Below are 24,825 nucleotides of genomic sequence, written 5' to 3'. Positions count from 1 at the left end.
TCCCCCTAGCTAGTGCTTTAGGTGTGAATAGTTGTCTAATTTGAATCAAAACATTAATTTTCATAACTAATAAAATAATTATAAATTACCATTTCATGACTCATAGGTGAAGAATCGCCAATATTAAAATTTTGGGAAAAGTAGAGCTTTGGTCCTTTAACAAAAATTTCCATAAAAGGGGTTTTCAACTTTATTTACATTCAAAACTATTAATTTCATATTTTGGTCCTTATTCATAGAATAATTTCAAAATTAAACCTAATTTTTTATCAACGAAAATGAAATAATTACTAGATTAATTGTAGGTGTGTTATAGAATCCTTGGATGTCGCACGTTTCATTGATCTCCTTGTGTTCTTACATCAGTTATGGCACTGTTAGAATGTATTGTTCCATCAAGATCATATACTCCCAAGGTAACAATTGTGGTTCTGTCCTCCAATTGTCTTGATCATTGATGAGAGTGTACAGTATACTCTTGCCCATTATGCCTTGGTCATGTATACTTCAATATCATTTGTTTCGGACTATCCTTCACGTATTCATGATGTTGTTTACGGATGCCGTTTACTACTCATAAATATAAATATTTTTTAGAAAATATAAACAAAAATAAAAAGTACTAACCCACTAAATCGAACAGTCGTTTTTCTCCCTCTTCGGTTTAAAGCGAAAAGTATTGTGCCTGGCTGGAAAACGTCAAAGAACAATACAGACCTTTCGGTCATTCTAGATCTGAGTTTTGTGAGTCAAAATTTATAAAACCCAACAGCGACGCTTCCGTGGTAACAGAGCCAAGTGTCAACACCTCCAAACCTTTTTCCTGCAAATTTTCCAGCACCAAGACTCGCAACCGATCTGAAAATGCCGCATGTTTTCACCTGTATCACCAAACCATGCACTCAACCCACGTGGTATGTTTCTCAGCCACCTAAATTCTCGACCTTCGAACAATGGAAACTGTTGAAATCTGATTTCTTTTTCATTCATTTTATTCGTTCACCCATAGCTTAAATCTCTTCATTTCTGGTTTTTCTCTGTTTCTTTGATAAGCAGGTAAATCCCAGAATTTTATAAACTATGGAGCTAAATTTAGCTTCAAAGGGTATGCTCATACACAAAATCCCACAAAAACCAGTCCTTTTGATCTCTGCGGTTTGGTTTGCTAATCACGGTGGATTCAATCAGCAACCTTTGACCTTCAGTTTAATATCGAGAAAGTTAAAAGGACGTAGCCGGATACTCTCTCCCCGTGCGCGGTTCGACGATTTCTCCGACGGAGGCTTGTTTCAAAACAGCTTAGAGACGCAGATTTTACCCTCAAAGGTCGAGTTGCTCGACCCTAGTCTGCTCGGTATCTGTCCGGATCCGCCGGACTGGCCCGAGCGAGACGAGGTTTGTAGGATAGATATCGAGCAGAAAGCGAGATGTTTCGGAATCCCGCATTCGGTTCGGATGATAAAGAGGAAGCAAAAGTGGAAAGAGGGTTTCGTGGATGCAGGGGAGTTTGCATACTGCTCTGTTAAAAAGGCATTTTCTTCACTGGTATTGATCATAAGAGAGCTTCAGAGCTACACATTGGTTATAAGGGAAGGCTTAAACTGTGAAGATTTAATCGATGCGATGAACAAGATGCAAAGGGATTTGACATTAACATTCGTGTGGCTGTTTCAGCAAGTGTTTTCGACAACACCGACTCTTATGGTCTACGTGATGCTCCTTTTGGCCAATTTTTCGGTACATTCGATGACTAATAAGGCCGTTATGGACATTAGTCGACAACCGGTCGTGGCTGAAACCGATATCATTGATGGAGAATTAGGGATGTGGAGGTCGATGGTGGAGGAGGCTTCGAGAATGCAAGGAGAGGTATGTTACAAGGTCATTGATCATCAGATTAGGCAGCAGTTGGTGTCTCCCCTACACGTGCGGCTCGAACCGGACGATAACGACGAATCGCGTTTGAAAATGAACCTCGTTTATCAGATGCGTATAGCTGACGAGCCTGAGAATTCTCTCTTGCTGTTGAATTATGCTCAGTTTCTTTACCTTGTTGTCAAGGACCATGACAGGTATAATCTCTTACCCTGTAGTTCTCGACCCGGATTATGTTATATATGATGCTGATTTTGTTGAAATCGGGACTCTAACAGGGCGGAGGAGTACTTCAAACGTGCAATTCAGGTCGAACCACAAGATCCGGAGGCATTAGAGCAATACGCGGACTTCTTGTGGAAGGCGAAGAACAACCAACCGGAGGCCGAAGAACGGTACCTGGAGGCAATCAAGGCCGACCTGAAAAACCCGTTCCGAGCATCCAAGTACGCCTATTTTCTATGGGGAACTGGTGGTGAAGGAACCTGTTTTCCTCTCAGCTAAAGATTATGTTAATAGCAATAAGTGTTTTCATTTTCATGGGTTATCGTTGTTTATCTGTTGCTATTGAATTTCAGATGAGACACGTAACCTTAATGTATTTCGGTCCAACAACTTGACATTAATGAGTCAGCCAAATATGTAAGAAGATAGAAAATTTCCAAAAGAATTTTGTGCACGAAATAGATGAACGTATCTTTGACGATTTTGGTACTAAAACATGGTGGAATCAGATGTCTTATAGTGACAAAATCTGATAATAGTATTTGAAGTTTCCTTCAAATTTGTGCACGTGAGATTATCAAATCATTATAGGGTAAATAATTAATTTAATTTTGTTTATAAAAATATGAAAAATCTTATTTAAGTGTAATATCATATTTGATATTTTATGAGAGTCCCCTCGGTTCATCATGCTTTTATTGTTTCTGTGCAACTTGCCTAAAGAATGACTACATGCGTTTCATTGCCTTGATCGTGGTGGCAAGACATTGATTGTTCATCGCGACCTAAAGCCTTCCAATGTCCTTGACGACGACATGGTCGCTCATGTTGCGGATTTAGGATTAGCCAAGCTTCTGTCTTGCGTCACAGGCAATAATGGGAGGCAATGAAACAAGTTCTTCAGCATGTCAACGGAACAATCCATCTAGTACTCCTGGTGCAACATAGTTGCAGTTCTCAAAAACGAAAACCAAGCTATAAGCACAACAGTCATCCAACTAGTACTCCTGGTGCTGTGGCTACAATCCATTCTAAGCATAGTATAGTATGGCGCTATGGGCTTCCTTCTCCATCGAAGCCCTCCGAGACAAAGTTCTTACAATTTCATTTTCAGATGTCCTTTATCTCTTTCTGTCTTGCACTTCTTAATATCGGAGCTTGAAATTGAACTTTACCAATTGCAGCTTTTCTCTCTTGAAATTTCCATTTCGTTTATACACGAAAATGCTCAACCTACCGAATTGGAACGCTAACTATACACGATTTTAGAGGGATGATCTAATTAAAAAATGTAAATTACACCATTAGTTACTAAACTTTAGATCATATATCGATGAAACATTTTAATTTAAGAGCTAAGCTTTATAGTTTAAGATTCAAATGTTAAATTTAAAACGACATGATTGTCATACTAGTTTTGGTATTCACATGGAAACCGAAAGAATATTTTTTATTTCACTTTTTCATCTCCTCCATCAAAATTAAGATTTATTTTCACCCACTTTTTTGTTGTCGCCATAAACTATCATTGTCCAATCTATTTTACGATGACTCTAAACATCGGTAAACTCACTTCATCGTCCTCTATTATTTTATCGGTTTATATTTTCCCAAAACCTCTTTAAAATTTCAGAAATTAAACATACATAACCATTATTTTTGGGTTTTTAGGGGTTTTATCAATTTTGAGAAGTTTGAGATATTTGCTCTAGAATAGTGAGAAGTGTTCTTTCAAGAAGATAACAACATATCTTGAGACAAGACTCCTTGAAGGATCGTTAGAGGAGATCGAAGCATTAGAAGTTAGAATATTTAGATAGATTTTCATCGAGTTTGAGTGAATTTTGTGAAAAATCAATTCGAAGAGAAGGAAGAGGAAAAAAATACAAATATTTTAGTATCAATCTTGTTGCAAATCACAATCGATGAGGATGGTAATTGATCGACAATGATTTAATGATTCAATACTTTAATTCAACCTCAAACTAAATTTCAGTGCTTAAATTAAAGTGTTTTAAATTCTAGCACGAAAATCAATATGCAATTTAAAATTTAATGACAAACGGTTAGAGGTGTAAATGAACATAACATTCAGTGAACTCTTCGTGTTGTATAATGTTCGTTTATTAATCTAAATAAATGAGTATGAACAAAATTTTTATGTTCATTTAATAAACGAACGAACACGAACAAATGTGTGTTTGGTTCGCTTATGTTCACGAACAAATTCGTTTATAAGCTCGTTTAGATTCTCATTTAAATGCTCGTTTAGAAGCTCATTTATAAGCTCGTTTAGAAGCTTATTTAGAACTTTGTTTATAAGTTCGCATAGAAGCTAGTTAATTTTTTTTTACATATTTTGAATATTAGTTAAGATAAATACTAAATTGAATATATGATGAAATTTAGAGTTTAAACTATGAATCCTAATAAGTTTAAGCACTTTTTACCATTTCCCTATTATAACACTAAAAAAACCTTTTCCCTTTGCTCTCTTTTCCCTTTGGAAAATTACAAATTTGGTAACAAAACTTTATTCTCTCTCCTATTACACTTATTGTACTTTAAATCTTTTCAATTTCCTCACTGAACTTAATACATTGAATTTTTTGGTCACTCAGTCGTTTCCTCACTAACAACGTTATGATGTGACTTTTTAATTTTATTTTTAATGGATAAATTACAAATTTAATCATTGAACTTTACTCTCTCTTCTATTTCGCTCACTATACTTTTAAATATTTTTAATTTAATCACTGAACTTTATGTATTGGATTTTTTTCAGTCACTCCTCTGTTAACAACAAAAAAGTCATGTCATAACGCCGTTAGTGAGAAAATGACCGAGTGACAAAAAAAACCCAAAATATTAAATTTAGTGAGGAAATTAAAAAGATTTAAAGTACAATGAGTGGAATATGAGAGAGAGTAAAATTCACTTACCAAATTTGCAATTTATCTTTTCCCATTTATTCTAAACGAACATATTCGGGAACGATAAATGAACGCTAAACAAGCATGTTCACGAATGATAAACAAATGCTAAACGAACATGTTTACGAATGCTAAACAAATATATAAACGACCATGTTCGCGAACATTTAAACAAACATGCTCACGAACATTAAACGAACACGTTTGCAAAATAAATAAGTGAATACAAACACAATACTAAAATATTAAACGAATACGAACCGAATATAAACACCTTAAAAATAATCAAACAAACACAACATTGTTCGTTCAAGCTCGATTCATTTACACTCAACTAAAGGTATAGTTTATCCTAAAAATACACCAGGTTAAACGACTTAGTTAACTAAGGTCATGGCTAGGGATAGACATGGATCGAATAGGGTCAGATTTTTTTCGTACTAGCCAGGATTTGATAATTTCATACCCTTGCTCGACACTTGACTTGACCCGAATTTAAAAGTCTTATCCATCCCGAACCTGACCCGAAACATGGGGTGAAAATAAACCACGACTCTATCTGATCAAATATCACTTTAAAACTCTAAATTCACTAAACCAAAATTCAAAAACAAAAAAACTTGCAAAAAAGGTAAAAAGAGTTATTTTTGTGTGTGTGACAAATTTCAAATCTGATCTGTTGAACATATTTTGATATAACAATTTTAAGGACAAAATGTTTTTGGGACTAAATTGAATTTATTCAAAGTTTTCAAAATAATTCAAAGTCTATAAAACTTGAATTTGAACACAAAAATGATTTTCTTCAAAGAAGTATCGATATTGGTCTTACAGTATTGAAGAACAATATCGATACCACATGAACAATATCAATATTTTTCTTGTAGTATCAATATCCTCATGGCAGTATCGATACTGCTTATTAGATTTAAATGTGTTCAGATTTTAGTAGGCATTTTTGATATTGATACTAAAAGTAGTATTAATACTACTTTGTATTATAGTATCAATACCATGATCTCAATATCGATACTCCAAGCACAGCGGTCGAAAAGCGACTAGTTTTTATTAGTGCAGTATTGATACTCCAAGCCCGAGTACCGATACTCCCTGGTCTGGGTAGTTTTATTTTGCAACAAGTAAGTCCCCAACGGCTCCATAACATCCCCAAAGGCTAGAAATGGGTACATGTGTATTCCAACATATAAAAACAAGTTGAGAACACTTGAAGAAGTTTAAAACACCTATCCAAGCAATCCACATCAAGAGAAAGCTCTTTCAATTTTACTTTTTCCTTTTCTCTTGTACACAGAGTGTTTTAGAAAGTTAAATTGTGTAAACACTTTCCTTTGAGAGGTTTATTGTCTAGAACCTTTTATCCTTGTTAAAAAGGGGTTTTGGTTCTATCTTAACCATTGTAAAAGATAAAAAGAATTTGTAAATGTTACTTTTGAGCCTAGAAAAAGAAAAAACAAATTAGTGAATTTGTTAGAAATCCTTAGTGAGGAGCTGAAGTAATGGATGTAGACTTCATTGAGGAAGTTGAACCACTATAAATCTTTGAGCCAATTTTCCTATCCTTTCTCCTCAATTCCCAAAAATTTAAAAAGGTCAATTCATCTCCTCTTGACAACATTTTCGGTTGATCGATAAAACATCATAAATCCCAACATAATCCTAATTCTACCTAGAGACGAGGAAAAGATGGGACTATAAGGAAAGGAATGTGAGTGCTCCTATTAGATTTACAACTCATGACGAAATATGAGAGAATAAAGATGAATAGCTTGATCTATCAGTAAAAAAAAAGATTTAGAAAAAGAAAACAAAACCCCCAAAGATAGAGAACAACTAAGAGGGAAAAAAGTCAAAAAGATACTCATTTTTTGGTATATTGATTTTCGAAGATCGATGAATGTCTTTTTTTAATTTCCACGAAGAAGACTCTTCTTGATGAGAAAGATAATATAGTTATTTTTAAAAAAAAAATGAGTTTTGTATGATTAAATTAGATTGGTAGGGTCGTTAAAAACCCTCCCTAATCTTAGATGGAGGGAAAAGAGTGTCCTAATCAATGGGAAAAAATTGAGAATAACATCAACAAATACACAACACAAATGCCCCCACAATACAAACACACAACACTCCCAATTATCTATGACTAAGCATCGCAGGACCATAACTTTACAACACCACAACCAAACATAAAAACAAATTCCCTCAAACACTAAGAAGAGTCAACAGAAACAACACAACAATCTAATCTGCACACCTTGATCAAACAGCAACACCACATAGAGACAACCAATCGCCTTGGAGACAGTATTGCAATTCCAATTAAGAGGCCACCAAGACTTAAAAATTCACGTAAAACCCCTTCTTGAGATTCCCCGACTTACAACCGAGCAGACCTTATTGATTCAGTCACAAACCAGACAATCCACTAAAATAACAGAAGATTCCAAATAAACAACTTTTAGAAATCCTGCCTATGTTGTCATATTGGACCAAAATACGGTACCTGTTTTTGAAAAAATTTAGAGTTCAAACGACAACTGATGACGATAGTTTGTGTGATTATCGATGATTCTTTTAGGAATTTAGAAATTTTAGAGTAGTGAAAGATGAGTGAATTTGCATGAGGAACGAGAGTGATGAGAACTAAAAATTAAATATAGTTTTTATCATAAATTTAATTCCAACTCAAACTCAATTATCACTTTCCTAAAACTCGTTCCACTAAATTGTCGTAACCGGTTTTCGTCCGGGCACGAATTTTCCTTGGCGGAAAAGTAATGTGAATAAATAAATGGCTTTTAAGGAAATGTTTTGGAGTCGCCATCGACCTTTTGGATTAGGTAGGTGAATACCTAAAAATCATCTTTTAAAATAGTTTTTAAGAAAATACCATTTTAAAAGAGAAATTGGTATGCGTTTATTCAAAAATTCATTTTTTTTAGCAATAAAAAGGGATTCGTGGTCGGTTACGTTTGGGGAAGGATTAATACCCCACAACGCCTAGAATTGGTACCTATTGATTATAAATTGTCACTGATAATATAATTTTAAGAAGAGAAAATAACCTCAGTGACCAAAAATCCCATATAATATACGATTTTAACCAACTTTTTCCGGATTTGCCAAAATGACCAACAAAATCGCAATGTGATCGCTAATTTGCAACGCGATCTCCATTATCGCAAATTCGCGTTGCATTTTCGCAATGCGATAGTTGAAAATCGCGTTGCGATGGTCTACAGTATCGTTGCGATTTTCCCAATTCGCAATGCGAATAAGTAAATCGCAACGCGAATTGGGAAAATCGCAATGCGAATAAGTAAATCGCAACGCGAATTGGGAAAATCGCAATGCGATACTTACTATCGCAATGCGATAATACAAAATCGCAACGAGATACTGACTTTCGCAACGCGATTCTGACTTTCGCAATGCGATTTACATAGCATCATTCGTATTAACGCGTATTTTTTTTTTCAAATTCCAAACACGAATTTTTTCTTAATAAATCGGAAAATGAACCGTCCACAGTAATCGCAACTCATAACCTCAAACCCAAAAACACAACACTCAGTCCCATCTCCATCTCTCACTCTCTACGGCGAAATCCGTCCCCATCTCCGAAGATTTCCGTCCCCATCGCCGGCGAAATCCCTCACAACCATTCACAGTCAAAAATCCCTCACAATCATTCAGAAATGGAAAATCAACCTCCGAGGGTTAGTTTTTTTTTATTTTTATTTTGAAATTTTTACATTATTTTAGGTTTTTCATATTGAGATTGATGATAAGTTTACTGGTAATTTCAATAATAGATTAACCATTTCACTTAGATTTCTTATTAAATTCATTCGATTGCTGCCAATACTGCTAAACTGTTTAGCCTGTGAAGTTAGTATTTGTCTTTGCTTTGTCTTTTGGTTGAAGTAATGCAGAAGAAGAATAGTTTCGAGAATGAAAATCGCAACGCGGAAATAACTATCGCAACGCGAAATAAAAATCGCAACGCGAAACCAAAATCGCATTGCGATTTTCATTTCGCGTTGCGATTTTCATTTCGCGTTGCGATTTTTATTTCGCGGTTGCGATTTTCATTTCGCGTTACGATTGTCTGGTCGCGATAGTCATTTCGTGTTGCGATTCTCTCGTTGCGATAGTCATTTCCGCGTTGCGATTCTCATTATCTCGTTGCGATTTTCATTTCAACCAAAAGACAAAACAGTGTTGCAAATTTTAGTTTCAAGAATAAACTACTATTATGTTTATTGTTTTGTTTTTGGTATATCTTGACAGTGTAATTTTTGGTATATCTAACTTGGAATGTTTATTGTTTTTTTGTAGAAATTTTTTCGGCTTCATTGACATTAAGGAATAAAGTTAGCCTAGCCACTACAATTGCTTCGAAGCTTTCAACTGCACAAAGAAAATTGTTTGAAGAAACCTGCTTCGGGCCATGGCTGAGAGTACAACATCCGGGTGGAGATGCTAGTTTGACCCATTTGTGGCTTCAGACCATGACTAGCGATCTACCCGACAGTATACAACGTGGTGAGGAAGAGATATGGTTTCATTTTCCACCGGCGTATACTTGTTTTGGGCGGAAGGAGTTCTGCTTAATCACTGGTCTACGATTCGGACACGATGATGTAGGCCGGTACACTCGTCATATCACCCGCCCATCATGGTTATCCAGGGTTTTTCCTGATGAGTCAATAGAGAAGCCGAACTTACACGTCGACGACATGAAGAAATTGTTTAATAAGAAAGATGGTTTTACTCGGATGAATGACGTCGATGTTGTCCGAGTATGCCTTCTACTACTTTTGTATGCCGGCTTTTTAGGCAGAGAGGCCAGACAACCTATTCCTCAGGAGCTAATATTATTGGTAGAGGACCTAAATGCATGGAATCTGTTTCCGTGGGGTTCGTATATATGGAAAGCTACCTGGACTAAGTTGTCGTCTGCCTTTGATGACCGCAAAAGTTTGCGGGGCGATGGGTCGAAATACACTTTGTCAGGCTTTGTTTGGGCCTTTAAGGTAAGAATTTCTATATAATGTTTTCAAAATTATAATTAATTATTTAACAATTACTAATGTTTGTTATTATATTGTTTGTAGATTTGGATATTCGAGGCTTTCCCCAGCATGCGGACATATGCATTAAAATACTCAGATGATATTCCTAGGGCTATTTCCTGGAAGAGGAAACGTATGTTGGATTGGGAAGACTTAATACCATATGCGACAATAAATAATGTAAGTTAACACAATACTATCATATATAAACAAGTTATTAATAGTAGACGTTTAACTTTGTTTTAGTTTTTATATTTTTAGGAGGCCAACACTCCATTAATGAGACTGACACCCGGAGGCTGAGCTTGCCACTGATTGGTGGCAAGCTAGTCAGCGTTTTTTTGATGGCACGAATGATGAGCAGCCTCCACTTCCTCCACTTCGAGAGCCGTCACCTCACCCCAGAGACATCACCTGATCGACCCGACTATACACCTCTACAACGAGAGCCATCACCTATCCCGTCACATCATCGAGTCTCTTCTCCACCATCACCTCATGATAGGCGACCGACAAAGATGCCACGACTTCTATCTCCCTGTTCTCCACCTCCACGGGATGAGTCAAGGGAGTTACGTGATGAGGTCAATGCCTTGCGTGAGGAGATCGGTACTCTACGCGATAACGATGGTGCATGGCATGTGGAGGTGTCTACTTTACGTGGTGAGGTTGCCGCTCTACGTGAGATGGTAGTATCGTTGCAGAATGAGGTTCATACTCTACGCAACGAGATAAGTTTAAGATTTTTCATATTTAACTTGATGATAAATTTACTCGTAATTTCACTTAAATTAACCATTTCACTTAGATTGCTTAGTAAATTTATTCGGTTGCTGCCAAAACTGCTAAACTTTTTACTTTAACACTGTGAAGTTAGTATTTGTCTTTGTTTTGTCTTTTGGTTGAAAGTTTGAAATATATTTATCTTTGTTTTCACTGTTTAAATATCATGTCTGTTTATTTACTGATATTTGTATTTTTTATTTAGCGGACCGATAAGGTGGATGCTTTACGTCGGGTTTTTCTTGCACGACAGAGTTCACGCATCAGACGGCGTGCACGTGCTATTAAGTCTCCGTATACCCCAATAGTGCGAAGACACCGCAAGAAGAAGCCCGACTCGCCTATCATCCCTCAAGAGTCCACTCCTATCGTTGAAGAGGCCCTCAAGAGTCCCGCAAGACAAATATGTTTCAAACTAGCATTGTATTCACCCAAATCATTATTCTATCATAGTTCACAAAATGCTCAGATAACATTCCAGAAGTAAGCACTTATATAAACATTTAAAAGGAACATATATAAACATTCCAGAAGAAGAATAGTTTACTTTCGCAACATGAAACTTAAAATCGCAACGCGAAATGACTATCGCAACGCGGAAATGGCTATCGCAATGCGAAATGAAAATCACAACGACAAAATCGCAACGTGAAATGAAATCGCAACGACAAAATCGCAACGCGAAACACAAATCGCATTGCGATTTTCATTTCGCGTTGCGATTTTGTCGTTGCGATTTCATTTCGCATTGCGATTTTGTCGTTGCGATTTTCATTTCGCATTGCGATAGCCATTTCCGCGTTGCGATAGTCATTTTCGTGTTGCGAAAGTAAACTATTCTTCTTCTGCAAATTGAAACTTGAATGGATTGCATTACTTCAACCAAAAGACAAAAACAAAACCAAAAACAAATACTAACAAAAACAGTTTAGCAGTATTGGCAGCAACCGAATGAATTACAAGTATGAAAAATCTTAAACTTACCTCGTTGCGTAGAGTATGAACTTCATTCTGCAACGATGCTACTATCTCACGTAGAGCGGCTACCTCACCGCGTAATGTAGACACCTCAACACGCCATGCACCATCGTCTTTGCGTAAAGTACCGACCTCCTCACGCAAGGCATTGACCTCATCACGTAACTCCCCTAACTCATCCCGTTGAGGTGGAGGTGGAGAACAGGGAGATAAACATCGTGGCATCTTTGCCGGTCGCCTATCTTGCGGTGATGGTGGAGAAGAGGCTCGATGATGTGACAGAATAGGTGATGACTGTCGTTGTGGAGGTGTATAGCCGGGTCGATCAGATGATGGCTCTGGGTGAGGTGATAGCTCTGGGCGAGGTGATGGCTCCCGAAGTGGAGGCTGCTCATCAACCGTTCCATCAAAAAACGCTTACTAGCTTGCCACCAATCAGTGGCAAGCTCAGCTTCCGTGGGTGTCAGCCTCTGTAGAGGAGTGTTGGCCTCCTAACAATATAAAAGCTCAAACAAAGTTAAACGTGTACTAGTAATAACTTGTTTATAAACATATGGTAGTATTTATGTTAACTTACATTATTTATTGTCGTATACCGTAGTAAATCTTCCCATTGCAAGGTCCGTTTCCTCTTCCAGGAAATAGCCCTGGGAATATCATTTGAAGTTTTATTGCATATGTCTTCATGGCGGGGAAAGGCCTCAAATATCCAAATCTACAAACAATATAATAACAAACATTAGTAATTGTTAAATAATTATTATAATTTTGGAAACATCATATCAAAATTTTTACCTTAAAGGCCCAAATAAAGCCTGTCAAAGTGTATTTGGAACCATCCCATGCAAACTTTTCGATCATCCAAGGCAGACGATAACTTATTCCATGCTTTCCATAAATACGAGCCCCACGGAAACAGGTTCCACGCATTTAGGTCTCTACCATTTGATTATTCATTTGGAATAGGTTGTCTGGCCTCTCTGCCTAAAAAGCCGGCATGCAAAAGAATTAGAAGGCATACTCGGACACGTCGACGTCATCCATCCGAGTAAAACCATCTTTATTATTCAAAAATCTTGTCAGGTCTTCTACGTGTAGACTCGGTCTCCAGCTCAGGAAAAAACCCGGGATAGCCATGATGGGCGGTAATGTGTCTAGTGTACCGACCTACATCATCGTGTCCGAAGCGTAGACCGGTGATAAGCAAAACTCCTCCCGCCCAAAACACGTATACGCCGGTGGAAAATCAACCATATCTCTTCATCACGACGTTGTATAGTCTCTGGTAGATCGCTAGTCATGGTTGAAGAAACAGGTGTGTCAACATCGCATCTCCACCGGATGTTGTACTTTCAGCCATGGCCCGAAGCATGTATCCTCAAACATTTTTCTTTGTGCAGGTGAAAGCTTCGACGCAATTGTTTTGGCCAGGCTGACTTTATTTCTCAAGGTCAATTGAGCCGAATAAAAGTTCTACAAAAACAATAAAACATACTAAATTAGATATACCAAAAACACACTATGAAGATATCCAAAAACAATAATAAACATAAATAGTAGTAGTTTATTCTTCAAACTTAAATGCAACACTGTGAATTTCGTATTTGTCTTTGTTTTTTGGTTGAAGTAATGCAATTCATTCAAGTTTCAATTTGCAGAAGCAGAATAGTTTCTGAAAATGAAAATCGCAACACGAAAATGACTATCGCAACGAGAGAATCGCAACGTAAAACTAAAATCGCGTTGCGATTTGCATTTCGCGTTGCGATTCTTGGTTGATTTAATAAGCAATCTAAGTGAAATGGTTAATCTATTATTGAAATTACCAGTAAACTTATCATCAATTTCAATATGAAAAACCTAATAATAATGCAAAAATTTCAAAAAGAAATAATTAAAAAAACTAACCCTCGTGGTTGATTTGGTTGATTTTCCATTTCTGATTGTGAGGGTGGCTCTGAGAGATTTAGATAGACGGATTTCGCCGGAGATGGGGACGGATTTCGTCGGAGATGGGTGAGAGAGTGAGAGATGGAGATGGGACTGAGTTGTGATTTTAGGTTTTAGGTTATGAGTTGCGATTACGGGATATACTGTGGACAGTTCAGTGTTCCAATATATTAATATTCATGTCTGGAAATTAAAAATAAAATACTTGGCCAGGATACTAATGGCGCTTTGAAAATCACATTGCGATTATGTATTATCGCGTTGCGAAAGTCAGTATCGCGTTGCGAAAGTAAGTATCTCGTTGCGATTTTTTATTATCGCATTGTGATAGTCAGTATCGCATTGCGATTTTCCCAATTCGCGTTGCGATTTACTTATTCGCATTGCGATTTTCCCAATTCGCGTTGCGATTTACTTATTCGAATTGCGAATTGGGAAAATCGCAACGATACTGTAGACCATCGCAACGCGATTTTCAACTATCGCATTGCGAAAATGCAACGCGAATTTGTGATAATGGAGATCGCGTTGCGATTTAGCGATCGCATTGCGATTTTGTTGGTCATTTTGGCAAATCCGGAAAAAGTTGGTTAAAATCGTATATTATATGGGATTTTTGGTCACTGAGGTTATTTTCTCTTTTAAGAATTCAAATATAAATTCAATTTATGATCAATTATTCCAGATTCAATTGTAAAATTTTAAAATAAAATATATTAAAATAATTTTTATAAAACTAAATAGAATATATTTTTAAGGATTTATAAATAGGGTATTTATTTATTTAAAAATATCAGAAAATGACATCTAGTTACATTAAGATAGCCCTTTCTTTGATATTAAAAAACAAATAAACATTAATAAGAATAAAATAATTTAAATGAAATGATATGAAATATATATATTTTTATAAACATGATATTTGTTTATTTTTAAAATACCAGAATAGGACATCTAGTTATTTTAAGATCACCCTTTCTGAGTATTTAAAAATAAATAAATATTATTATTTAATTAAATTATGAAATTATTATATTGTATTTCATATAAATATTAGTGAATAAAACATAAATAATAACAAACAAACAAATAAATTATTAAATTATTAATTTAAACATATTAAAAAATAAATGATAAATAAAAAATAGAATAAAATTACATTAAATAATGACTAAAATAAAAGAAATTAAAACTGTGGAATTAAATTGTAAAATATATAAAATTCAAGGTAAAAAATGAAAAGAAATAAAATATCGGTGACTAAAATGTAAAATATCCAAATTAAAGGCCCTAGTTCGTAATATTATAAAATTTTAATGCTAACAATGTAATTTATCCCTAATTAATTAATCAGGATTAAAATAAAATTTATTAAAACACGAGGGACTAAATCTAGTATTTATCCTAAATTATATATAAATACTGGCATGGACTAAAACATAATGTATTAAAATTAGAATACCAAATTAAAATAAATAGAAAATAGATTTCAATGACCATAATGTAAGTTTACAAAGTCAGAGTGACTGCGCGTGTGGTTTGACCATGCGGGAGTTTACACAAACACCCGTCCCCCAAAACGATACCGTGTGGGGGAGGATATTTAAACCCATTTAACCGGCCTTTAAGGGTTGATTTTCTCATTTTATGGTTTTACTTTTATCTCTTTAGAGAGAGAGAGAAGCTCTCGTTGTCTCTCGCCGGAGGAGAAAACCGACCACCATTTTCGATGCCGATCGCCGCCGTCGCCGGCCACCATTATTACAATATTACCACAAATCGTTCGTTTTTAAACCTTAAAGTCGAATCTAGCCTCCTTCCCTTTTAAAACCCTCTATTTTACCCTAGATCTAAAATAAACCGAAGTCGAATCTAGCCACATTGTTTGCTTGAGCATCAACTTCCTTCATGATATTGTCTTTTTCCTTCATCTTCTGTGTCAATTCTCGGAGTTGTAAACAATGTTGTTCATTTTTTCTTGTGAGAAAATCTTTATGTTCAAGAAGTTCTCGTACAAGATCTCCATAATCATCTAAATATTTCTTCAATGTCTTGTTCTTGGCTCTAGTGGCTTTTAATTCAGTATCGATCTCATGCTGATGGATCTGATATGATGCTTCCATGTTGGTCATAGAACTATTCAACATTTGATTTTTGGCTTGACATTTTGCCAATTCAATGACAATTGTATTGCGCATTTCTTCTGTAATTCGTAAATCATGAGAAAACTTCTTGGCTTGTCCTTCATGTATGTTGCAGTTCTTTTTCAATTTGGTGACCCCTGTTATCCATTCATCTGGTGTATTTCATATGCCAGCATTTTGAAAGGCTTGATTGACCTTCTGGAAATCTTCATGCATGGTTTCCATTTTGGTGCTCAATTTATCGTTTTCAATCTTTAAATGACATATTTGAGCTTCAAACCTCATCAAATCTTCTTCCTTCTGGATGCCCCTACTGATGCTCTTACCTTTGAATACTTTTGGTATTAATCTAGCAAGACCTTCAATTACCAAACTAGGTACATCATTTATCATAAACTGTAAGATTCCATGATCCAAAAGACTTTAGACTCGACATTTGAAGGCAAGATAATTCTCAATGGTATGTCCTTGAGCTTTGGCATGATATTCACAATAAACGTTAATGTCATACCAATTCGGATATGGAGGTTGGAACGGTTTTATGTAGTATGGAACCACTTCTCGCGCTTCAAGTAGTTTTTATACAACTCTTTATATGACATAGGGATAACATCAAAATGAGAACCGCCTTTTGTCTTGGATTGAACCTGAGTTTTAGACGTCGGGAGCATACTAAACTTCGACGATTTCAGATTACATGATTTCTTCTCATCTTTGGGAGCTTTTACAATTGTCACCATTTCTTTGGTATCTCCAGACAATTTGTGAATACGAATGTTGATTGTCTGTAATTTCTCAAATTGGTTAAGATCTGAAGTTCCTTGTATATCTGAGATTGAAGGGTTATGTTCATTGACCTCTCTCTCTTTTTGTGCAGGAGTCTCTTTTCCTTTGGCCAAAACAGATATTCTACCCATCATCTTGGACATATGCTCTCTTATTTCTCGTATCTCCTTTTGCTCTTCAATATGCATACGATCTTTAGGTGTATAGCACTCCTCTATCTTCGGAGTTCCCTTAGGATGCCATTCCTTGGTTGCGTCATAGTTTGCTTGATCATAAAACGTTTTGTCCATTTATGAAAACTTTCCAATCTGATGTACACTCTCGAATTAACACCTTCTGGTTATGCCATGATCATGTAATGCAAGAAAAAGAAATTAATGTAAACAAGTTAGAGCAAAATAAAATGTATATACAAAATAGATAAAAATAAGAGAGAAAAAACAAATAGTTAGTACCCATTAATGAAAATAAAAGATCATATCTATCATGGTATAAATTCTAACCTCATGCTTTCTAGTTCAATGCTTTGTTTGGAAAAACTAACCTAACCGCATGATTTATAGTTCGTAGGCATTTATTTAGAAAAAGAAAATGAAATCAAATAAATTAAAAGCTAGAGCTTATTTCTCCTTTGTGTACACCTACGGACAGGGTTTCAGCATTATCTTAGATCAAGAGAATTTCTATGGTTTATTATATGCAGGGTTTCAGTTCCAGGAGTAAAGATACTCGAATTGTCTTTGTTGGTGCCCCATTGGGCTACCAAACCCTCAATCCTAGTCCATTACAGACTTAAGCGGATCAAATTCAATTCGAGGGGACACATTTCCCTATGCCTGACACGGAGAATAAATTCTCACAAAGACATAGAATATATGAACCCCGAAAGTTACTTGTTAGGTCTGACACGGAGAATAAATTCTCACAAAGACGTCGTTTTCACTCCCACTTAAATAGGACAAGCTTGGTTATAAAGTCTATGTTATGCAATGCACGTGTTGTGTGTGAAGAGAAATTTTTACACAAAAATTAATATCTAAAAAGCAATTAAATATAAACATAAAATAAATTGAAAGAAATAAAAAGAATTATAAATTAAATAAAATTGGATTCTTAATTTCTAATTATAGAGACAATATATAATCAACTTAGGTTTGACCAGGGTCCCCAGCGGAGTCGCCAAGCTGTCGTAACCGGTTTTTGCCCGGGCACGAAATTTCCTTGGCGGAAAAGTAATATGAATAAATAAATGGCTTTTTTAAGGAAATGTTTTGGAGTCGCCATCGTCCTTTTGGATTAGCTAGGTGAATACCTAAAAATCATCTTTTAAAATAGTTTTTTAAGAAAATACCATTTTAAAAGAGAAACGGGTATGCATTTAATCAAAAATTCATTTTTTTAGAAATAAAAAAGGATTCGTGGTCGGTTACGTTTGGGGAAGGATTAGCACCCCCACAACACCCAGAATTGGTACATATTGATTATAAATTGTCTCTGATAATATAATTTTAAGAATTCGAATATAAATTTAATTTATGATCTTATTATTTCAGATTCAATCATATAATTTTAAAATAAAATATATTAAAATAATTTTTATAAAACTAAATAGAATATATTTTTAAGGATTTATAAATAGGGTATTTATTTATTTAAAAATATCATAAAAAGGCATCTAGTTACATTAAGACAACCCCTTTCTTTGATATTAAAAAACAAATAAACATTAATTAGAATAAAATAATTTAAATAAAAATGAAATAAATATATATATTTTTATAAACAATATATTTGTTTATTTTTAAAATACCAGAATAGGACATCTAGTTATTTTAATACCGCCCTTTCTGAGTATTTAAAAATAAATAAATATTATTATTTAATTAAATTATGAAATTATTATATTGTATTTCATATAAATATTAATGAATAAAACATAAATAATAACAAATAAATACATAAATTATTAAATTATTAATTTAAACATATTAAAAAATAAATGACAAATAAAAAAATAGAATAAAATTGCAATAAATAATGACTAAAATAAAAGAAATTAAAAATGTGGAATTAAATTTTAAAATATATAAAATTCAAGGTCAAAAATGAAAAGAAATAAAATATCGGTGACTAAAATGTAAAATATAAAAATTAAAGGCCCTAGTTAGTAATATTATAAAATTTTAATGCTAACAGTGTAATTTATCCCTAATTAATTAATCAGGATTAAAATAAAATTTATTAAAACATGAGGGACTAAATCTAGTATTTATCCTAAATTATATATAAATACTGGCATGGACTAAAACATAATATATTAAAATTAGAATACCAAATTAAAATAAATAGAAAACAGATTTCAGTGACCATAATGTAAGTTTACAAAGTTAGAGTGACTGCGTGTGTGGTTTGACCATACGAGAATTTACACAAACACCCCTCCCCCAAAACGATGCCGTGTGGGGAGGGTATTTAAACCCATTTAACCGGCCTTTAAGGGCCGATTTTCTCATTTTTCTAGTTGTGTTTCTCTCTTTAGAGACAGAAACTCTCGTTTTCTCTCGTCGGAGGAGAAAACCAGCCACCGTTTTCGACGCCGATCATCACCGTCGGCCACCGGAAATGGTGGCCGAAAATTACAATATTACCCCAAATCGTTCGTTTTAAACCTTAAAGCCGAATCTAGCCTCCTTTCCCTTTAAAACCCTATATTTTACCTTAGATCTAAAATAAATCGAAGTGGTTACCTTCGGTTACTTGGATCTCCGGCAACGTTGGAAAGCTCTGATGGTCGAGGTAAGGCTCTCGTTTTTTTTTTCTTTCGGTTTGACACTGTTTGGGATCGTTGGTTATTTGCCTTGCTATTTCTTTTTCTTTTTTCTGTTTTGCTCTCCTCGTCGTTGTGTCTCTTCTTGGTTGCTGTCCCTGGTGGTTTTTCTTTGCAGGTGTTCGATGAGGCTTTATAGCCACTCCAGTGTTCTGCTCGGACCAGTCCAAAGGGGGAAGGTTCGGTGAGTCACCAAAGCTATGCTGGTGACTCACCATATGGAAGCAACGTGGATGGCTGGCCTAGCGTTGGAGAGCTTCTGGAGGCTTCTGCAATGGTGGTGTCGTGGCAGCAGGGGTCGACAGCTGCTGGTTGGGTCATCTGGTAGTGGAGCGTCGGCAGGGGTTGTGGATAGTTGAGGCGGCGGTGCTAGTTGAGATAGGGTTTAGAAACCCTATCTACATTAGGGTTTGGGTCCTACTGGGCCATCTGGGTTGGGCCTGGAATTGTAATCGGGCCTCGGGTTTGTTGTAAAATGGCTTCGGATTTGGTCCTGAAATGTATTTAATAATAATAATAATAATATAATAATATTAATAATGATAATAATAATAAAAGTAAAATGAAAAATTAGTGCCTACACTAATCTCGAACCTAATTTTTAGAGAGAAAAAAATGTTACATTTTATAGAATTGAATTATGTTGAAACTCATTCAGATCCGAATCTCATGCACATCCATAACCCTAGATACATATGGACCAAACCTTTCATGTTGAACAAGTAATTGAACCCATGGACAGATAAAACTTCAATTTAAAGGGATTGTGAGAAACTACATTTATTCCCAAATCATTAGTTCCATTTAAGCTTCCAACCTTTCATATTCTCAAAAGACTATTTATTGAAAAGAAAGCGACTTGAGCATATATATATTAATTTGTGGTGAAGGAAAACAAAAGAAATTTGGAGTTTTAGGTCAGCAGCAGCCATTTTTGTGAGGCCATATGATTTTGACATACCAACAACACAAACTGTGGTCTCAATTCAATGGGCGGCTGGGGTTTGATATTTAATCTTACCTATGGTTTAAACAATGCCAAATTATGTAATATGGTTTTAGGTATGTGATCATCATTAATTAAACAACACTTAGCCACCCAAAATGACAAATAACTTCCATACATTTAATCATAGAGTAAATTACACCAATCATCAATGAGTTTTATTCTCTCACATTTCATTCATTGTACTTTAAATCCGTTCAATTTCCTCACTGAATTTAATACATTTGATTTTTTAGTCGCTCGATTGTTTTCTCACTAATGGCATTATAAATTGACTGTTATATAAGTGCAAAACAACGTCGTTTCGGTAAAAAAATTATTTTTCTTAAACGGCAACGCCGTTAAATATTTAATGACAGAGTGATAAAAAAAACTAAATGTATTAAGTTCAGTGAGAAAATTGAACAAATTTAAAGTATAATAAGTGAAATAGGAGAGAAAGTAAAATTAAGTGATGATTGATGTAATTTACTCTTAATCATATCATCCTTAAATTTTTATTTGTATATAATTATCAACTCTCATATAAATAGGATGAATTGAGAAGAGATGGTCGAAGATAGTTATATTCTTGAAAATATTAAATTATCATATATTTTAATTTTTTTTTATTTTACATTAATAGTTTTTTTAAATTATAATTTTTATATTACTTAAAATCTAAAAATTCATCTTTTTAACATAAATTCATACGTTGCTCCATATATATAAATACAACTTAAACATGCATAACCTTCTTTCAAGAATTAAAACCCCTACTTCACTACAACCACAAGAAGTTGAATAACAGATGGAAGTAACTTGAGCTTCAACTTCAATGGCCGACCCACAACTTTTTTTTATAACACTAAATCATGTTGAGGGCCATGCAATGCAAAGGAGTCCCCCCATGATTACAATCCTAATATTCGAATAACATTTATTTAATAATAAACTGAATAAAAAAATCGATAATTTTATTTGATTTAATAAATATATTAAAAGCAAGTTATATACTAAAATATATGATACACGACGATGTCTCAAACCAAAAAGGTTTTGCCTGCATATATATATATATATACAATATTATATTGGATGCCATTATTTTATGTTATACCTTTACATGTCGTTCCAATGACATATAATATTTAAATATATGAGATTAGTTATCGGCATTAAATATAATAATATTCCATTAGGTCGTCATTATCTTCCCAAAACGATCTCCCTGGATTACAGATTGTCATTTTTCTGCATTTCTTTGCACCTTTGGAGAAAATCATTGGATTATCTGAAATGTAATGTAGAAAACAATTTGAATTTCGTATTTCAAATTATGCTAAGTTTAATAAAAATAAAATATATCTATTTCATGTATAAATTAGATCTAACCTGTTTAGGGACGAGTATGGGTCGAGTTTTCAATCCCCTAACCCGATCTGAAAATTTACACCATCCATTTAAAACTCGATCCGACCTGGGGTGACTATACCTGACCCAAATCGATCCCATTTTTTGAGATAAAATCTAAACTTGACATGTCCCAACCCAAATAAATATATTTATAAAAAAGGGTAAATTAAAAATTTGACAACTGAACTTTACTCTGTTACCTATTTCACTCATTGTACTTTAAATCTTTTCAATTTCCTCACTGAACTTAATATATTGATTTATTTTTGTTATTCGAACGTTAAATATTTAACAGCGTTAAAATGAGTTATTACATAGATGCAAAACAACGTTGTTTTGATGCAAATTGTATTTTTTTTAAAACAACATCATTTTTAATGTTGTTAACTATTTAACTACGGGATGACCAAAATATGAAAGAGAGTAAAGTTCAGTGACAAAAAAATTCAATGTATTAAGTTCAATGAGAAATTGAAAACTTTGAAAGTTGATTGAGTAAAATAAAAAACAGATTAAAATTCAGGATGCAATTTAAAATTTATTCTATAAACAATATTATTTTTATTCAATAAAAATGAATAAAAAATAATATATATGGTTATTATTATAATTATATCTAAATATATAAAATAAAATTTTGAGTTGGATCAAATACTTTTACCTTAAATTTAAACCAGATCCAAACATATCGTATTTGGGTCTCGTGCCCATCCCTAAGCCTGCTCCAGCTCCACCGCCCCACGAGATAAACATGATGATCCAGTTTTTCAAACACTGCGGAACTCATGGAACTTGCTCGAACAATAATGAAAATTTTCATTTAAGAATAAATCATGAATGTTTCACTCTCTCTTACGTGTGGCGATGGGGCGGTAGTTGATAATCGTCAGCTCGCATATCTGTGGCCAAAATTAAGCCAGCTAAGGAGTACCACTCTCACCAGCCACCCCACCATTGTGGTTCATAAAGAATAAACATTCCAACGGTGTATTCATGCCTTTTTCCCACTAAACCCCAAAGAAAAAATGCCAGAAAACTATTGATCAGTCGTCATAATTTCATTATGTTTAATATCACAAGACATTAAATTTATTCATTTATCCCAAGCTTTATCCCCACCATTCTCTCAGCCACTTTGGTATTTAAAAAACAGCCCCCCATTAACTCACCAAAAGCATAGAGTTCGGTTTCATTGTTTGAACCAGAGTCTGTTGTAAAGAGCAAAATAACTAGAAGGATGGAAGGAAAAGAAGAAGATGTTAGATTGGGAGCCAACAAGTTCTCCGAGAGGCAGCCTATTGGGACGGCGGCTCAGTCCCAAGACGACAAAGACTACACTGAGCCACCACCTGCTCCGTTGTTTGAACCCAGTGAGTTGACCTCTTGGTCCTTCTACCGAGCTGGGATAGCTGAGTTCGTAGCCACTTTCCTTTTCTTGTATATCTCGGTGTTGACTGTTATGGGCGTTGTTAAAGAACCGACTAAGTGCTCAACAGTTGGGATCCAAGGGATTGCTTGGGCCTTTGGTGGTATGATCTTTGCTCTTGTTTACTGCACTGCTGGTATTTCAGGTAAACTATATACATATCCTTTACAAATATTTGCTACATAGACATGTACGATTGGATTCTTGATGAAATTATGGTGATGGATAGGTGGTCATATCAATCCGGCGGTGACATTCGGGTTGTTCTTGGGAAGGAAATTGTCCTTGACAAGGGCCATATTCTACATGGTGATGCAGTGCTTGGGAGCCATATGTGGTGCAGGTGTGGTTAAAGGGTTCATGGGGAAGACAAGGTACGGTGCTTTAGGCGGCGGAGCTAACTCGGTGGCGCATGGCTATACCAAGGGAGATGGTCTTGGTGCTGAAATTGTCGGCACCTTTGTTCTTGTTTACACCGTCTTCTCCGCCACTGATGCCAAGCGCAGTGCCAGAGACTCTCACGTCCCTGTAAGTTCAAATTTGATCAGATGATATTTTTGTTAGAATTGTAAAGAGTTTACTTAAACTTGTGTTGTTTGCTAGATTCTGGCACCCTTGCCAATTGGATTCGCAGTTTTTTTGGTGCACTTAGCCACCATCCCAATCACCGGAACCGGTATCAACCCGGCTCGTAGTCTTGGTGCAGCCATCATCTTCAACAAGGACAAGGGTTGGGATGACCATGTAAGCCGATTCCTTCACCATTCTAACTCTTGTTGTAACCATGAATATTGATACTTATCTACTTTGGTTTGGTTGCAGTGGATCTTCTGGGTTGGTCCGATGATTGGAGCAGCACTAGCAGCACTCTACCATGTCGTTGTGATCAGAGCCATTCCTTTCAAATCAAAATGATCCGATCAACGGTCATGATTATGATTATGATCTTAAGAAGGAGAATTCCACCCATCCTTTCAGTTTGATTCCATCTTTCTTTTGTTGTATGCCCTTTGTGTATGTATACAAGAATATGAAAATATATAATTCCAATCTGTTCAAAGTCCAATATGAACATATTCTCTTTCAATGAGTTTCAAGTTAATATATTATTCCAATAACAAAGAATCCAAGTAAGGGACACCTCAAATTTGAGTCACAATGGCCTATCCAACTACTATCTTGCAGCAACAATGTCTCGGATGCTTGTCTTTCACATAACTAGCTTAAGTCCAAACCTCATCTTCCTCTTCCCCATCAATGCCAACAAACCAACCATATATCATCAAGCAACAACAAGCTCACAGGAAGCTATGATACTAAAATTTGAGGCATTAATTATTGAACAACCGGACATGGTAATTGGGCTCACACATAGACTTGGCATTGGCATAGACTATCACT

The 24,825-nt window shown here is 35.0% G+C and overlaps 2 protein-coding genes and 1 long non-coding RNA gene across 4 annotated transcripts; 2 read left to right on the top strand and 1 right to left on the bottom strand.

Moving 5' to 3' along the window:
• Positions 1–717: 717 nt before the first annotated feature.
• LOC120115375 lies at positions 718–2,506 on the top strand. 2 transcript variants are annotated; one of them, XM_039136101.1, is made up of 3 exons: positions 718–914; positions 1,057–2,072; positions 2,154–2,506. In XM_039136101.1, exons 2-3 carry the CDS (start codon positions 1,081–1,083, stop codon positions 2,377–2,379), a joined length of 1,218 nt encoding a protein of 405 aa, XP_038992032.1. In that variant the 5' UTR covers positions 718–914; positions 1,057–1,080; the 3' UTR covers positions 2,380–2,506. The 2 variants fall into 2 exon arrangements, with proteins under 2 accessions (XP_038992032.1, XP_038992033.1); XM_039136102.1 differs by lacking the exon at positions 718–914 and having other exon boundaries at positions 1,031–2,072.
• A 1,978-nt stretch (positions 2,507–4,484) lies between these two features.
• On the bottom strand, positions 4,485–24,161 carry LOC120115427. Its single transcript, XR_005515478.1, has 3 exons — positions 24,006–24,161; positions 10,619–10,624; positions 4,485–4,526 (listed from the first exon to the last, which is right to left on the bottom strand). It is a non-coding gene; the product is annotated as an uncharacterized LOC120115427 (long non-coding RNA).
• LOC120115426 (probable aquaporin PIP-type 7a) lies at positions 23,010–24,490 on the top strand. The gene is made up of 4 exons (XM_039136150.1): positions 23,010–23,569; positions 23,654–23,952; positions 24,028–24,168; positions 24,247–24,490. Exons 1-4 carry the CDS (start codon positions 23,236–23,238, stop codon positions 24,337–24,339), a joined length of 867 nt encoding a protein of 288 aa, XP_038992081.1. The 5' UTR covers positions 23,010–23,235; the 3' UTR covers positions 24,340–24,490.
• The last annotated feature ends 335 nt before the right edge of the window (positions 24,491–24,825 follow it).

This window comes from Hibiscus syriacus, unplaced genomic scaffold (assembly GCF_006381635.1).
Source record: "Hibiscus syriacus cultivar Baekdansim isolate YM2019G1 unplaced genomic scaffold, ASM638163v2 tig00110264_pilon, whole genome shotgun sequence".
NCBI lineage: Eukaryota > Viridiplantae > Streptophyta > Magnoliopsida > Malvales > Malvaceae > Hibiscus > Hibiscus syriacus.
This window is presented reverse-complemented; position numbering and strand designations above follow the sequence as displayed.

Coding starts and splice junctions, on each gene's coding strand:
- LOC120115375 (XM_039136101.1), top strand. CDS start 1,081: ATGGAGCTAAATTTAGCTTCAAAGGGTATGCTCATACACAAAATCCCA. Junction 2,073..2,153: donor GTTGTCAAGGACCATGACAG/GTATAATCTCTT, acceptor GGACTCTAACAG/GGCGGAGGAGTACTTCAAAC.
- LOC120115426 (XM_039136150.1), top strand. CDS start 23,236: ATGGAAGGAAAAGAAGAAGATGTTAGATTGGGAGCCAACAAGTTCTCC. Junction 23,953..24,027: donor CCAGAGACTCTCACGTCCCT/GTAAGTTCAAAT, acceptor GTTGTTTGCTAG/ATTCTGGCACCCTTGCCAAT. Junction 24,169..24,246: donor ACAAGGGTTGGGATGACCAT/GTAAGCCGATTC, acceptor GTTTGGTTGCAG/TGGATCTTCTGGGTTGGTCC.